The sequence below is a fragment of the Solanum stenotomum genome, chromosome 9 (genome assembly GCF_019186545.1).
Source record: "Solanum stenotomum isolate F172 chromosome 9, ASM1918654v1, whole genome shotgun sequence".
In the NCBI taxonomy this organism is placed as follows: Eukaryota; Viridiplantae; Streptophyta; class Magnoliopsida; order Solanales; family Solanaceae; genus Solanum; species Solanum stenotomum.
In genome coordinates this window covers 51,283,337-51,297,846 of record NC_064290.1, presented here as the reverse complement: position 1 = coordinate 51,297,846, position 14,510 = coordinate 51,283,337, and the positions used below count along the sequence as shown (strand labels likewise).

The 14,510-nt window shown below is 29.5% G+C and overlaps 1 protein-coding gene across 1 annotated transcript; it reads left to right on the top strand.

The window, feature by feature from the left end:
• The first annotated feature begins 5,252 nt into the window (after window positions 1–5,252).
• Window positions 5,253–9,177, top strand: LOC125875930 (uncharacterized). Its single transcript, XM_049556998.1, has 4 exons — window positions 5,253–5,576; window positions 7,681–7,724; window positions 8,112–8,412; window positions 8,738–9,177. Exons 1-4 carry the CDS (start codon window positions 5,525–5,527, stop codon window positions 9,049–9,051), a joined length of 711 nt encoding a protein of 236 aa, XP_049412955.1. The 5' UTR covers window positions 5,253–5,524; the 3' UTR covers window positions 9,052–9,177.
• The last annotated feature ends 5,333 nt before the right edge of the window (window positions 9,178–14,510 follow it).

Genomic DNA, 14,510 nt, shown 5'->3' with positions numbered 1-14,510 from the left:
TAACTTATTTTAAAAATGTGACAGATGTTTTAAAAAATCCGCTTAGGCGCTTATAAATATAACCATCAAACCATCTTTATTTATGAAATTACCTTTGGATGATAAAATAATTTTTTTTATTAAATACTAGTAGAATAAAAATAGAAATAGAAATACCGTCCAACATTTAGTGATGGTGAAATGAATTTCAATGTCCAATTGAGTGTAGACAAATCTTATATCCTTGGAATGATTGATGGGACCTATTTTTTATTAATAGCATAAATTATTTTTTTCTAAAACAAAATACTTTTGAAACATTAATCAAGTACAACAACAGATCTAATATAAACGAAACATTTTAAAAACTAATTAATTAGACATACATTGAGACTATTATTTTTTAGAAGTAACAAGCACAACAGATTAATTTTCTACCCCTTGTTTATGGATTTTCTAGTCATTGTCAATATGTTCACATAAAATCTAGATTTATGTGGTTATGTATTCTTAGATACCATTTCCATTTATGTTAGCTTAATTTATATCCATCAATTATGTCATTTATCATGTAGGGATTCTAGAAGCTCAGAATTATGCTTCGCCATTAAAAGTATGATGTAGTAATCAATAAAATAAGTTCACTATAAAAAAAAACCCAGGAGTTATTGCAACAGTTTTTTATGCATATTACGGCAGTTTTCAATCGTCACAATGCACTATAAAAAATTTTAAGATTTTAAATTTAAATTTGAGTAGAGAAAAAAATAGTATTAGATAATATCTTTTCGTGATTTCTTAAAGTCTTTGCACACATAGTTATTTGAATCATGTGTTGGTGGGAGGTTTTAAGATTTTTTATAAAATTAATTGAGTAAAACTGATGACATCGCAATTTGAAAAAAAATAATAAAAATTTACCTTTTGCTATGAAATGATGGACATTTTATGTCAATTGATGAAAGAATTGATTCATACAGCAATTATTTTTTTATATTTTTATAAATATTCAATATTCACTTTAGAATTTAGTTAAATTTAAAGTTATATATTGCAAAATTTATTTCGAAGATAATACTTCCAACATATTATTTTTTTCTCAAAAGATCAAACCCGAAATCTCTTAATTGAGATTTAGGAGATTCCAAATTATTCTACCACAATTCATATTCAAACATAAAATTAGTGTTGTTGCTGTGATTCACATAATAGTATGTATTAATTTTGGATAGACTTGTAATCTATCTTTTTCTTGATATTTCATTTCATGTACAAATACCTTGAATCATAGTAATATATGTTCTATTACCATGGGCTACCTTTTAAAACCATATTCCAAAATTTTCAAATCATCTAGAAGATACAATTAGATAAACCAAGTGATCAATGATGTAACTATAGAATTTTTTTGACAATAAGCGTTAATTAAAAATAAATTAATATTATAATTTATTATCCTATCATTAGTTAAACTACACTAATAGCAAACAAAATAGGCATAATACATAATGGGAAGCGGGCTAGCCCCCGAAAATGCCCCGCCTATAAGTTCCTATGTCGTTGGGGAGTTTTAAAAAGCTATATTTTTTTTTACTTACTTTTCTTGTTGCATAATTCAGATAGATAGAAGGGATAATGTGTCTTTTAACTCGATTTATTTTCACATTTATGCCCTCCAATTCTGAGTGCACAAGTAAACACTTAAATTTGTATAAAGTTGAACAAGTAGACACATGAGTTTTATGTGCATAATACAAGTAGATAATCACGTAGGACACAAATTGACATATAGGATGCCACATATGACACAAATTTCTCGTTATCTTACCTTTCTTTGTTTTGGTTTCAAAATCAAATATTCGACATCTACATTGAAGTTTGATTGAATTTTGATTTAGCACATTCCAAGGTTTATTGCTGGGGGTAACGCTCCCAATAAGATTTTTTTCCCCCTCAAACTGAAGAATTCTAGTTAGAGAGAAAAAAATCTCAAACATCCCAACACAATTCATGTTGATTTTATTATCTTACCAAATTAGAGAGGGAGAAAATATAATCTTGACAAGAAAAAATATATCATATCAATAAATATAATCACTATGTGAAAAAGAGAAACAAAGAGAGTAAAATTTTGAGCAATTATTTAATTTAATAAAATATTATTCTTATCACATATGAAATACACTTGATTTGATAGGGGGATGGTCATAATTGGTTTCCCCAACTTTTAGGAAAAAAATGAAAAATGTCCTATTGCAATGACAACAAAGTGATAATCCAAGAAAAGGAATAATAATACTATAAATTATGAAAGTGACCATAAAAGAATCTTATTTTTTTTTTAAATTAAAAACACATATAATTATAAAATAAAAATAAAAACAACGGTCCAACCCAACACATTCCATGTTGTCTTGTGTTTATGCCAAAACACAAATTAAAAAACATGTATTATGAGATTAAGCCAGAATTTGGTTCAAGTTAATACAAATTAAAATAAAATCTACTTGGCTTCAATAGCCTTTTTATATTTGATAGTAAATTTCATCTGGACATTTAAAATTATGATTTATTTTAATTAAGTACTTAAATAATGATAAAATGTTCCTATTAGAAATCCTCAGTTCATGTCATCTTATTTATGTATTAATCATAATCGATCATCCGATAAATTTAAAGAATTGTTTGTATAGATCAATTGATCGATCTTGTGAGAATTATGGAAATATTTTTTATATATCAATAATTGAATCATGTGCACTATTATGGAGATGGATGCTGCCATCATACAAATTTTAGTATTCTTTATGAGTTTAAACTTAGAAAAATCTTTTGATTCTATGTGTGATAACGCTCCCCACAGCCACCACCTCCCTACCCCCCCCCCCCCACCCCCAACAAAATAAAAATAAAATAATAATAATAATATTAATAATAATAAATAAAATAACAATAATAATAAAGAATTACAATAATTAAGGAACCAGATTCAAGATTGAAGATTCAATGATGCAACTTGTCAGAATATTTTTAATCTTTTTTTTGTTTTCTCATTTCATATTATTTAGGAAATTATTTAATAACTCGATTTTTTTATTTTTCTATAATATTTTATGATTAAGATGATTGGTTGAATTTCATAAAACTATTTCATAAAAATTTATTGATATATTTTGTTTATAAAATAAAATCAACTTTGATTCTGTTTTTATTCACATTACTTTTGTTTTTATTGAAATAAGATTCTCCTATCAATAACAATTCCTCAACATTTTATTTTAATTATTTGGTATTCAAAATCTAATCTTGATCCAATCCGATTAATTTATAGTGTTGCATACGGGTTGTATAAAGGGGAGATATTTCTTAGTAGGAATTTATTTATACTTGAATTTAAAATCTTTAATTAAAAATAAATAAATTTTAGCTAAAATAAAAATAAAATAAATTTATCCGATTATTTGAATAAAGATCCCGAATTACAAAAGCTTTGCAGATATGCAATTCAAAATCAAAACAAAGTACACACAATCGATCTAATCTATATTGGGCATTAGAATTTATTGAAGAGAACGAAAAAAAAGAGCAAGTTACATATTTGGCAGTCGATTAAAATAATTATATTCGCTAGTTGAACATATAAAAATATATACTGTTTTATAATAAAAGATGTATATTTTATGCATCTTATACAATAATATATAAGAAATATATTTGTTTAATTATTGGTTTGGTGAGTCGTTATACATAACAAGTTTTTCAAAGCAGTGACAAATATTCAGACTTTATTTAAGTTACTTAGCTATAGTTTCATAAATTATTGAAATGTAGCTATATTTTGGAGTTTGTAGCGAATATACAATACACACACGCTGATACAATATGTGTTGATACAACTCTTTTACGTTCTTTCAGTTGATACAATTGATACCTGTCAATTGAATACAACTCTTAAAATGATACAATTGATATCCATCTAATAAAATAATCATAACTATGTTTCGTAAATACGCAAAAAACTATAACCATTTTTTGTAATTATGCTCTAAACTATAGCTATTTATAAAATTTTCTCAAAAAAATCATAAATAAATGGAAGCCCACTTTCCCAAAATAAATGGGCTTCGTGTGGCGTTGTATAAAGCCCAAAACGAAGCATTAAGACACTGGGTTGGCCCAATTCAATTATCTGTTAGAGGCGAAACAAGAGACGTTGGCCCAATCATCAAAACAAACTTTTCCAATATATTTAAGAAAAATTACCTAAATACACATCTTATTTTATCATAATCTCTAAAATTCTCTACCATTTAAAAGAATTTCAAAAATCCCCTCTCGAATACATCACTCCCCTCTAGCTGATACATCCATATCCCTTCTCGGATACATTCCTCTCATATGTATAACCGAATGTCTTATCCCCTCTCTGATACATCCCTATCCCCTCTATGATATATCCCTCCATCTCAGATACATCCCTCTCCTATGTATCCGGATGTGCTATCCCCTCTATGATACATCCATATCCCCTCTATGATACATCCCTTCCCTCTCAAATTTATCCCTTTCCTATATATTCAGATGTCTGCTGAAAGTCCAGTGATGTATTTGATATTCATAAATTTGAAGGGATTTTTGTAATTTGTAATGTAATTAGCTCTTAATATTATGTAATTTATGTAAATTATACTAATATTTACATTACCCCAAAGTTTCTATGTCGCTCAAATTGTTCCAAATCACCTAACACAATGTCTCTATCCCATCAAAAGTTTATGAAAGTATGCTTGCCATCTTTATCTAATGTGAGTCTCTTCTACCAACATCTTGCCTTCTACATTTACCCTTCACTTGATCTATGCTTTTATTCCATAGTTCAACATACAAACATTTGAAAGCTATCGCCTTTACCATCATAAACATTAACTTAGCCTCATTTTTCTTCGCCATATTCTTTAACACTATATATATTTTTTTAAAAAGTCCAAAATGTAAAAATGCTCTTTATTTTATTTTTTTTACAAAAAAAATAAAAATGAGAGGTAAAAAAAAAGTCATCTGGAATGATTTAATTAGTTTGGAGCGTGGTCATCCACACAGATGACCACAAATCCATCACCTTTCAATACTTTCTAAGTCGAGCCTATCAAGAAGCTGTGACAGAGGTTATAATAACAACGGATTATCTTGATATTTTTTTTTTTAAAAGTAAAAAAAGATAAAAGTAAGGAAAACTTAACAGCCGTTTCTTTAGACACGTTTAATTTTTTTAATTTTTTTTTCATCATAAAAAAAAAAAAGTTAGTGCAGAAACACAAAGTGGTGACACATTTTCTAATTTTCTCTGAAAATTTTCTTGATCGTACCACTAATCCCAATCTTCAAGGACATTCGCAACCCCAAAACCCCGTAAATTTTGTTGGTTTTTTTTATTTTTCACCATTGATTTTATTTTTCCATAAAAAATTGCTAATCTTTTTTTTTTTTTTTGTGTACATTTTTTCTTTGTGACAGATTTATTTATTTTTTTTGTATAAAGTTGGTTATGGGAAAGAGAAAGAGAAGAGCTGACCTCAACAAGACTCCTCCTCCTGCAGGTATTATATGGGGTTCATGATTTTAATTTTATGTTTTTTTTTTTTATTTAAAAAATTGGGTTTTTTTTTTGGCATTTGATTGTTTATGACCTTTACATGTTTGTTATCAAGAAATAATTTTTTTGATCTTATAAGAGGAGGGGATGCATAAATAGTTAGAATTCATTAATTGAGAAATGGGATGTTAGTGGTTATCATTTTGTTGTAGTTTTTGTGTATGTTGCTTTGACTCTTTAAAAATGTTAACGGGTGTGTGTCAGATACTTTAAAAGTAGTGCGTTTTGGAGAATCGGACATGGTGTGGCAATAAAGATAGTTTTTTGTTGATTTGACTCTTTAAAAATGTTGACGGGTGTGTGTCGGATACTTTAATAGTAGTGCATTTTGGAGAATCAAACACCGGTGTGGAAATAAAGATAGGTTTGTTGCTTTTTGCTTCTTTTTTGGGGGGTGGGGGTGCTAGAAGTGTTTGGGGAATGTTGTGCACCAAAGTTTGATGGTAGATGATTTGGTGGCAAATGGAGATTTTTTTTGTTTTTGTTAGAAAAAAGATTGTTGCTTTTCTTTTATTTTTGCAAATTTTATAACCGTATTGCTACTAGACAGAGGCGGAGCTATAAGTTTTAGTTTATAGGTTCTGAATTCTAAAAAAGGCAACTTACTGGGTTGTGGATAATTTATTTGTACATATTGTGAGTGAATTTCTTAACACAAATAAAAGGTTTTGACCCGAACCCGTAGCTTTGTCTCTAGCTCAGTCCTGCTTATGGAAAATATCTTGGTTCAGTCTTATGAATGACCTTTTTTGTTGAAGGTTTAAATTTGATCAAACTTCAGTGTCCCGAGTTTGGTGGATGGAATGTTAGTAGAAGGTTCTGTTTCGGAAGTTCAAGTAGTTGGTTTGTGATGATTTTTAATAACGGTGGTGTTCCAGGCTCTTGATGATTATATTGGACCGAGCGTGTGAAAGTTGATAAACATTGTTGAGAGATACGATTTAAATGTAAAGTTATTTAGGAAAAAAGATATCAAAATTCATTCTTTAAAGCCCAAAAAACGTCTGATCCTTGGAAGTTATTGCTATTTCAGAGTTACTCACTGCTAAGATTCATTGGTTGCCTGCATTGTGTTGTATGGTCATGACCTTTTGGTGCCAAATTAATGTAGATCACAAAATTATTTTCTTCTTTAATCGTTATTTAAGGTTATACGTAGCCATGTTTGAGATCCTCTTTTGTTTCTGTTGAAAATCGAGATACTTTATACTGCTTTATGATAATATGTATTTTTTTTCATTTCTATATTTAGTTTTTCTAACAATTGTGTCCTAATTAGAAATCCAGCAATTAGGAAAGCCTCTTTACTTCATCTGCCTTTATCATCCTCATGTCCGGATCAACTTGTGTACACCATGACTCGTATATCGAGTAGTTTGCTATAGCCTACAAGCACAGGCATAGTAAATCTGCATTTCAAAGCTAAAGTAGATGGGCTCACACTGAGTGTTGTAGCAGGGTTTTGAACCCGGGATCTCAAATTTGGAAATTGCTATGCCTTAAACATTAGATCATCTATTTAGGAACTCCTATATAAGGAGCTCTCTATGTATTATTCACAACTCAATTCAGTAAAGGATTTCACGCTTCTTTTATCTTTTCACAATTTCTAACTGTCCATGGCTCCCAATTTCACAACTTTGATGTTTTACGGGCATCATGTATATAGCTTCTTCTGTACCTTTCCCCGAAAAACTTCTGTTCTGTGGTGATTTGGTCTTTAGCTTGTCATATTACATGCATTCAAGTCTAAAGTTGCCTTCTTACTTGCTCTTCGATTTGTAGCAGCTTTAACTAATAGTAGCTTATTGACATTACAATGGGGGTGCTTCTTTTCGCAAGATAATAGCATGACATAAAAATTATCAGGGTGATTTTTGTTGTCTCTGTGTTGTATTGTTCCCTTTATTCTTCGCTAGAAGCTAAGAACAACTAAGTGAATCTTGTATGGCTCAACCCCCTTCCATCCTGAACTCAGTTTTCTTTGTGCTAATTTTCTTGGAGAAAAGACAAATGAATCATGATTCCAATTTACAAATTTATTGCAGACCTGATGCCACCCTCACCCGGAATGGATGCATTGTCGAAACAGGTTCTCTTTGCCTTTTAATCTCATAATGGAATTCAATAACTTTCTCAGTTTTCCTTTATTGATTAATACATACCTCCTTGTGCTTTGTCTTTGTTTCATTCTTTGGAATGCATTAACCACGAAGAGAAGGTAAATGCTATTTTTCTTTAACAGCTGATACCCGTATATTATAGAGGTTCTTGACGTAGGATTAGAAAGTTTGCTTGTTTTTGAGGTTTTGAAGTTCCATCTTGAATAACTCTAAAGTGAAATCTTCATGCACCACTAGATTGGAAGGTGATATAATGTTGTAGATACTTCAAGCGTAAATGAGCTTGAAGTACTACACTATTTGAGTGTTTTGTGCTTGTCTTCTTTGTAAGAGATCTCATTTTGCATTATGAGCAGAAGTTCTCTCATCAAGTCGACAGCAGTGGAATAAAGTCTTTTTTAACCATTGCGGGGGATATCATGGATGGTCCTGTGAAGGTAACACAAGGCCAACAATCATCTATTGTTCACCGTCGAAATATTGACCTTCTAAAGTCTCTGAGGCATCCGCGTCACTATGGCCGTCATTATTCTCGACGAAGGTCTGCTAGTAATGCTGAGGCATCAGCTTCCCATGGTGGTTATACGCCTTCTTGTGATGAGAAGTGGTCTTTAAAGATGGCAAGCAAATGCTCTACAGATTCTGGACATGACACAGGTGCACCATATGTCCTTTACTTAAACCTCATACGTAATCACCTGAAAATCCCTTGGCGCTTGGTATGAACCTTCTTCTTATAACTGAAATCTCATATAAAACTAAGTAGTTTCACATGGACCTTTGTGCCTCGGAAGCCAAGTCGTTCTCATGATAGAAGACAAAACAGTAATTTTGATAGTAGCTCAGTGTTACATCACAGTGAGAATTTCTCTTTTCCTTTTAGTATTTGTCTAAGCACGATTCTCGTGTTTCTGTTGAATCTACTTGAAAAACTAGAGCTTGAAACATGTCTCACTTCATTTTCTTTGCATTCTCTGGTCAGATAATAGGCAAAAAACAGTTCACAGAACAGAAGGTGTTCCGTCCAGTTCATTGGCAACGAGGGTGATATCATCCGATGCAGGGAAACTCTTTTGTGTATTATGCAACAAGTTTTTGAAGAAGGAACCCTACATTGTCCTTGAAAACAGTTTGCCTATAGGCGAGACGTCTATAGTGGCAGTCTTAGCTTGTGGTCATCTTTACCATGCTGATTGTTTGGAACAGAGAACGAACCGTGAAGATAGACAGGATCCGCCCTGTCCAATTTGTCTCGGCTTGGTTTCTCACGTCGATGCATCAGTAGAACTGGATTGAGTAGTAGGTCAGCTTCTTTACCTGGATACTGATCATCTTTTTGGAGATTAGAATCATCTAGGGAGATACAATCTTGTACATGATTTTGAATGTTTTATTTTTGTATCTTCAAATATTGTATAGTAAGAAGTTGAAAAATGATAAATGGGGATCATGTATGGTAACTTTTAAAATGTTGTATGATACTGTGGTTAGTTCATGCCTCCACTAGGTCTATTTGATTATGCATGCAAATTACTATGTTCAGTTTGGTGGTAAGAGCGCAACACGTGATGTGTAGTTAAGACATACGTTACGTGTTTGAATTTCTACTGAGAACAAAAGGCCGGTATTTAAGTGGTGAAGCATACAAGGACAAATCTATTATTTGGCTATTTCTCCTTTTCTGCATTAAAATTGGGGTGGAGCCAGATAGAGACAAGGGGTTTCAGGAGTATATATTTGATCATGCTTGTAAATTAGTAATTACTATGTTTCTAAGCACTCAAGGCTTTGGTTCGGTGGTAAAAGCGCAATATATGATGTGTGGTTAAGATCTACTCACGTGTTCAAACTTTGTTGAGAATAAAAGCTCGGTACTTAAGTGGTTTAACAAGGACAAATCTATTAATAAGCACCAAAGGCTTTGGTTTGATTGTAACAAACTCTGCTGAGAACAAAAGCTCGGTACTTAAGTGGTGAAGGTTACAAGGACAAACCTATTAAAAAAGTATTAGTATTTGAAAATTGAAATTGTGTTTGGACATGAAAATTTATGGTTAATTTGGAGTGAAATTGTAAAAATGTCATATACAAATGTGTATTAAAATGGATCAATTGGGAAATTAGTTGAATGGAGGGAGAATTATAGAATATGTATATAGTTTATATATACATACTGGGAATATTATTTTATTTATATCCCTATACAATATAAGTTTGGAAAAATTAATTAATATAGTTAGGGGCACATTATATGTGATTGGTTGATAAATTAGGTGACCTTAATTATTAATTTAGTCAAGTGAATGGCCAAATCCACAATTTATATTTTAGCAACAACACGTGAAAAGTAACAAAATATCTAAACAATTATTGTTTTAAGGATTGCAAATAGAAACCCAACAAATAGGGGTTACTTAATATAATATTAATACAAATTAAACCTTGATTATGATCTCGATTTTAATACATGTATAAGTTATGTTTTTTTACTAGCTATTGAATGACTCTTTAATTCATACTCGATCACTTGGCAAGACGATTTGTATTGATAAAGTGTGATGATCACGATTTTTGAATAGACTATCATGAATTTTTTCATCAAAGTAATAGAAAAGTAGTCATGTTTTAATGTGAAAATGAAATTTGATAATTCTTAGCTAAAACATAAAACAACTTATGTTTAAATTTTTTCTAGAATTTCAAACATTTAATGGAGTTTAAAATTTTATCAATTTAAATTTCAGCAACGATTCATGGAATTCGAAAGTGTGAAAATTTCTTGGAGTTTTTTAAACTTCATGAATGATTCATAAAGTTCAAAACGTGTATCACTTTAAACTTTAAGAACAATTCTTGAAGTTAAAATTGATAAATGCTCAAATTTAAGTAAAGTTTTCTTGACCTTTTTAATTGTTCTAATTAGGGATCCATATTTTTATTAAAATTTTATTTCCTTATTTAAAAATGGCTAAATATATTTATAATTAGTGGTACAAAAAGGGCTATTTGCCAATTTCTTTCTTGTGTGAATGTCATATAATATATCTGGCCTACTTAACTTCCACCAACTAGCTTAGTTTTATTTCCCAAATAGTCAATCACTAGTCAGAATTAAATATGAGGGGTCTCATGTCCCCCCCCCCCCACCCCCACCCATAGTTAAATATTCAAACAAAATGGACTCTTTTTGAAAAATTGTACTAATATGTTAAGGTCAATAGAATGTGAATATTTGAATTACTTAAGATTGATTTAAATAATTAATATCAATTCTAAAAAAGAATTTATATGTGTCTTTTGCAAGTTTTTGTGTGAATACTCCTATTTTTAAATTATTAATTTTGCAAGTTTATGGAAATAATTTCAGACATACGAGATTAAAGTTAAAAATTTGTGTTTAATTTTAGATATCATTGTTCGAATCGTATCTCTTGTAAAGCACAAACATCAAATATTTTTGTTTAAAGTTTGGTATGACCAACTAAGATCAATTTCAGACATTTTTGGTTGATGTTATAAATATGAAAAGATCAAAATTCGTACATTTTTGACGGAAGTAAATGTAAAAATGATAAATTTCATTTATATGTGTTTGAATTTTTCATGTATCATGATGTACGTATGATTGAACTGCATATAAAATTGACTAAAATTTTAGTCATGAATGTTCAAAATTTTTTGGCCAATTTTTTTTGTTCTTCGAATTTAAAAAATTTAACACACGATTAATATCAAAATTTATTCCTAGAGTCTAATATTACAGAAAAATTAAAATTTAAATAAAAAAACAAAAAAATTATATCATAAATCACAAAAAAGATTAATTTTATGAAGCAATACCTAAAAAAGATCTTTAAAATTATCCCAAAATATATTCCCAAAATTGTCTAATTAATGAAAAGCTAATCATGACCCATGAAAGCTATGTATGAGAAAAATTAAAATTATTTTTAGGTTAATTAATAAATGGAAGGCCACAATTATAAAGCAAGGTGATGCCAACACTCGTAGGCTTAACACAACTGTAATGGACAATGACCAAAAATGATGAAAAGTATAACTTCAAAAACAGTTAACAATAATTTGAAAGTTTTCCATCAAAGTAATAGGGCCAAAAAGACAAAAATCTCCAAATTTTACTAAATTGTCGTTATTATTTGACTTGTCATAAAATTAATCATAGAAAGTGTGAATTTTTTAAACTCGTGATAATAAGTATTCTATATATGTAATGATTTTAAAACTTTGAAATGTATGACTTCGAATTGTCATATCATTACAATAAGTACAAGAAAATATAAAAATATATCATTTTGTTTTGACGAATTGATAAGGAAATAATGTCAAACAATATTAAATCGAGAAACATCATTTTAGTTACAATTTTTTTTTATGACACACATTCATGCCCTTAAATGATATTTTGTTTTATCATCCAAAAATAATTAAAATTAAAATTTTTATATTTATATTTATTTTAATGGCATGCTTTTATAGCAAGAGTGTTGTTTATAACATATTTAAGGTTTCTTTTTTATATATATAAAATTGTATACAATCAAATAAAGTAATCATTTCACTAATAACACAAATTACCATCAAAATAATACTTTTGAAAAAGGTTGAATTTGCACATCCAAACGTTCCACAACAACAATAGTTTTTATAACAATAATAATAACAACAATAATAATATGCCTAGTAGTGTTAGTATGGTCTGAGAAGGGTAAATTTTACACTTTTTTTGTGATAGGCCCTCGACTCAAGAAAATTTCATAATGCAAAAATAAGAAGTTATGATAAGGATATTGAAGAAAAGAAAGTACTGACAATAAAATAGTAAAATAACAAAATAAAAGAAATTATGATAAAATCAAAGAATAAGATAATGTTAACATAATAATAACGATAATACTGGTAAAGGAACAAAAACAACGTTCCAGACTAGAACTCCCATCTAGTCATGTAACACTTGGAAGAGACAAAACACTCGACTACTTATTAACTCTTCGTATCCTAATCATCGACCTTCATGTTCTCCTATTTAGGATCATGTTGATTTTCTGTGAGTTAAAGATGTGTCATGTCTAATAACTTCTTTCCAATTCTTCATTTGTCTAACTCTACCTCTCCTCAAACTATCAAGTGAGTCTCTCACACCTTTTCATTAGACCATCTCTGAATCATCTCAGCCTCGTTTTTCATATCTTGTCCATCAAATAAGCTACTCCAATCTTGTCTATAAAACTTAACTTTTAAGTCTCGATGACACCTTCTTACATCACATAGAAAACCAACTCTTCATTGTTATTCACCTCTCCATCCGCCTCCTATAATGCAACATTTAACTTGCACTGCATATACTCTATTTTAATCCTACTCTACATGAAACCTTTAAACTCTAGAACTTATCTCCAAATCTCCAATCTATCGTTCCAAATCTCCGATTTATTGTAAATTAATCTCCAACCTTAAGCTATTATAACATGTTTAGATTAAATAACTTGTAACATTAGCTCACTAAAAAAATACCACTAATCAGGGGAGGACCCACCCTATGTCATGGTGTGTCGATCGACACTGCTTCGTTGAAAATTTGTAGTATTATATATATATTAAAAAATCTGAAAAATAGAAATATTCCTATAGATAATGTTAATGACACTTCTTGAACAACTGAGCTTCTTGGCTCGTTGGTTTGTAGAGCGAATGTAATGGTCATTCGCCGTTGAGGAAAGTTTAGTAGTTTACTTGACTTACGTTTTAAATAGTTTTTATTTATATAATGTTATTATATTAATTATTTATTGTTTATTAATTTTTAATTATTAACACCGCTTATTAAAAATCCTGCGTACACCACTACCACTAATTATCACTATTAAACTAATACTAATTGTTAAAACTAATTACCACTATTAAACTAATATTAATTCTTAAAAAAGATTAGAATCTGTCCATTCGAATATTCGAAGTTTCTTACCAAGCGTTGCCTGATTCGAGCCCCAATGATGTTGAATTTGGCTTTTATTTTTGAAACATTTTTTCAGAGAAAAATTTAATTTTATAGGGATTCGAACCTCCAACTTCCTATTTATAATCAAATTAGCTAAATTAAAGTAATTGCACTAGAATATTTAGTACTATCTCCATTCTCCAATGAGGCTATTATCAACAAGTTTCAAATATGAAAACTCGTCGAGAAAAGTTTAGTAATTTACTTGACTTACGTTTTATTAGTACATTTTAAATAGTTTTTATTTATATAATGTTATTATATTAATTTTTATCGTTTATTAATTTTTAAATATTGACACCGCTTACTAAAAATCCTGCATATGCCACTGCCACTAAATTACCACTATTAAACTAATACTAATTCTTAAAAAAGATTCGAATCTGTCCATTCGAATATTCGAAGTTTCCTACCAGGCGCGGCCCGATTCAAGCTTCGTTGATTTTTATAGGGATTCGAACCTCCAACTTCCTATTTATAATCAAATTAGGCTTAATTAAATCAATTGCACTAAAATATTTAGTACCATCTCCATTGTCCAATGAGGCTATCAATACATTTCAAATATGACAACTTGTCGAGGAAAGTTTAGTAGTTTACTTGACTTAGATTTTATTCGTACGTTTTAAATAATTTTTATTTATATAATATTATTATATTAATTATTTATTATTTATTAATTTTTAAATATTTACACCGCTTACTAAAAATTCGATATATGCCACTAATTACCACTATT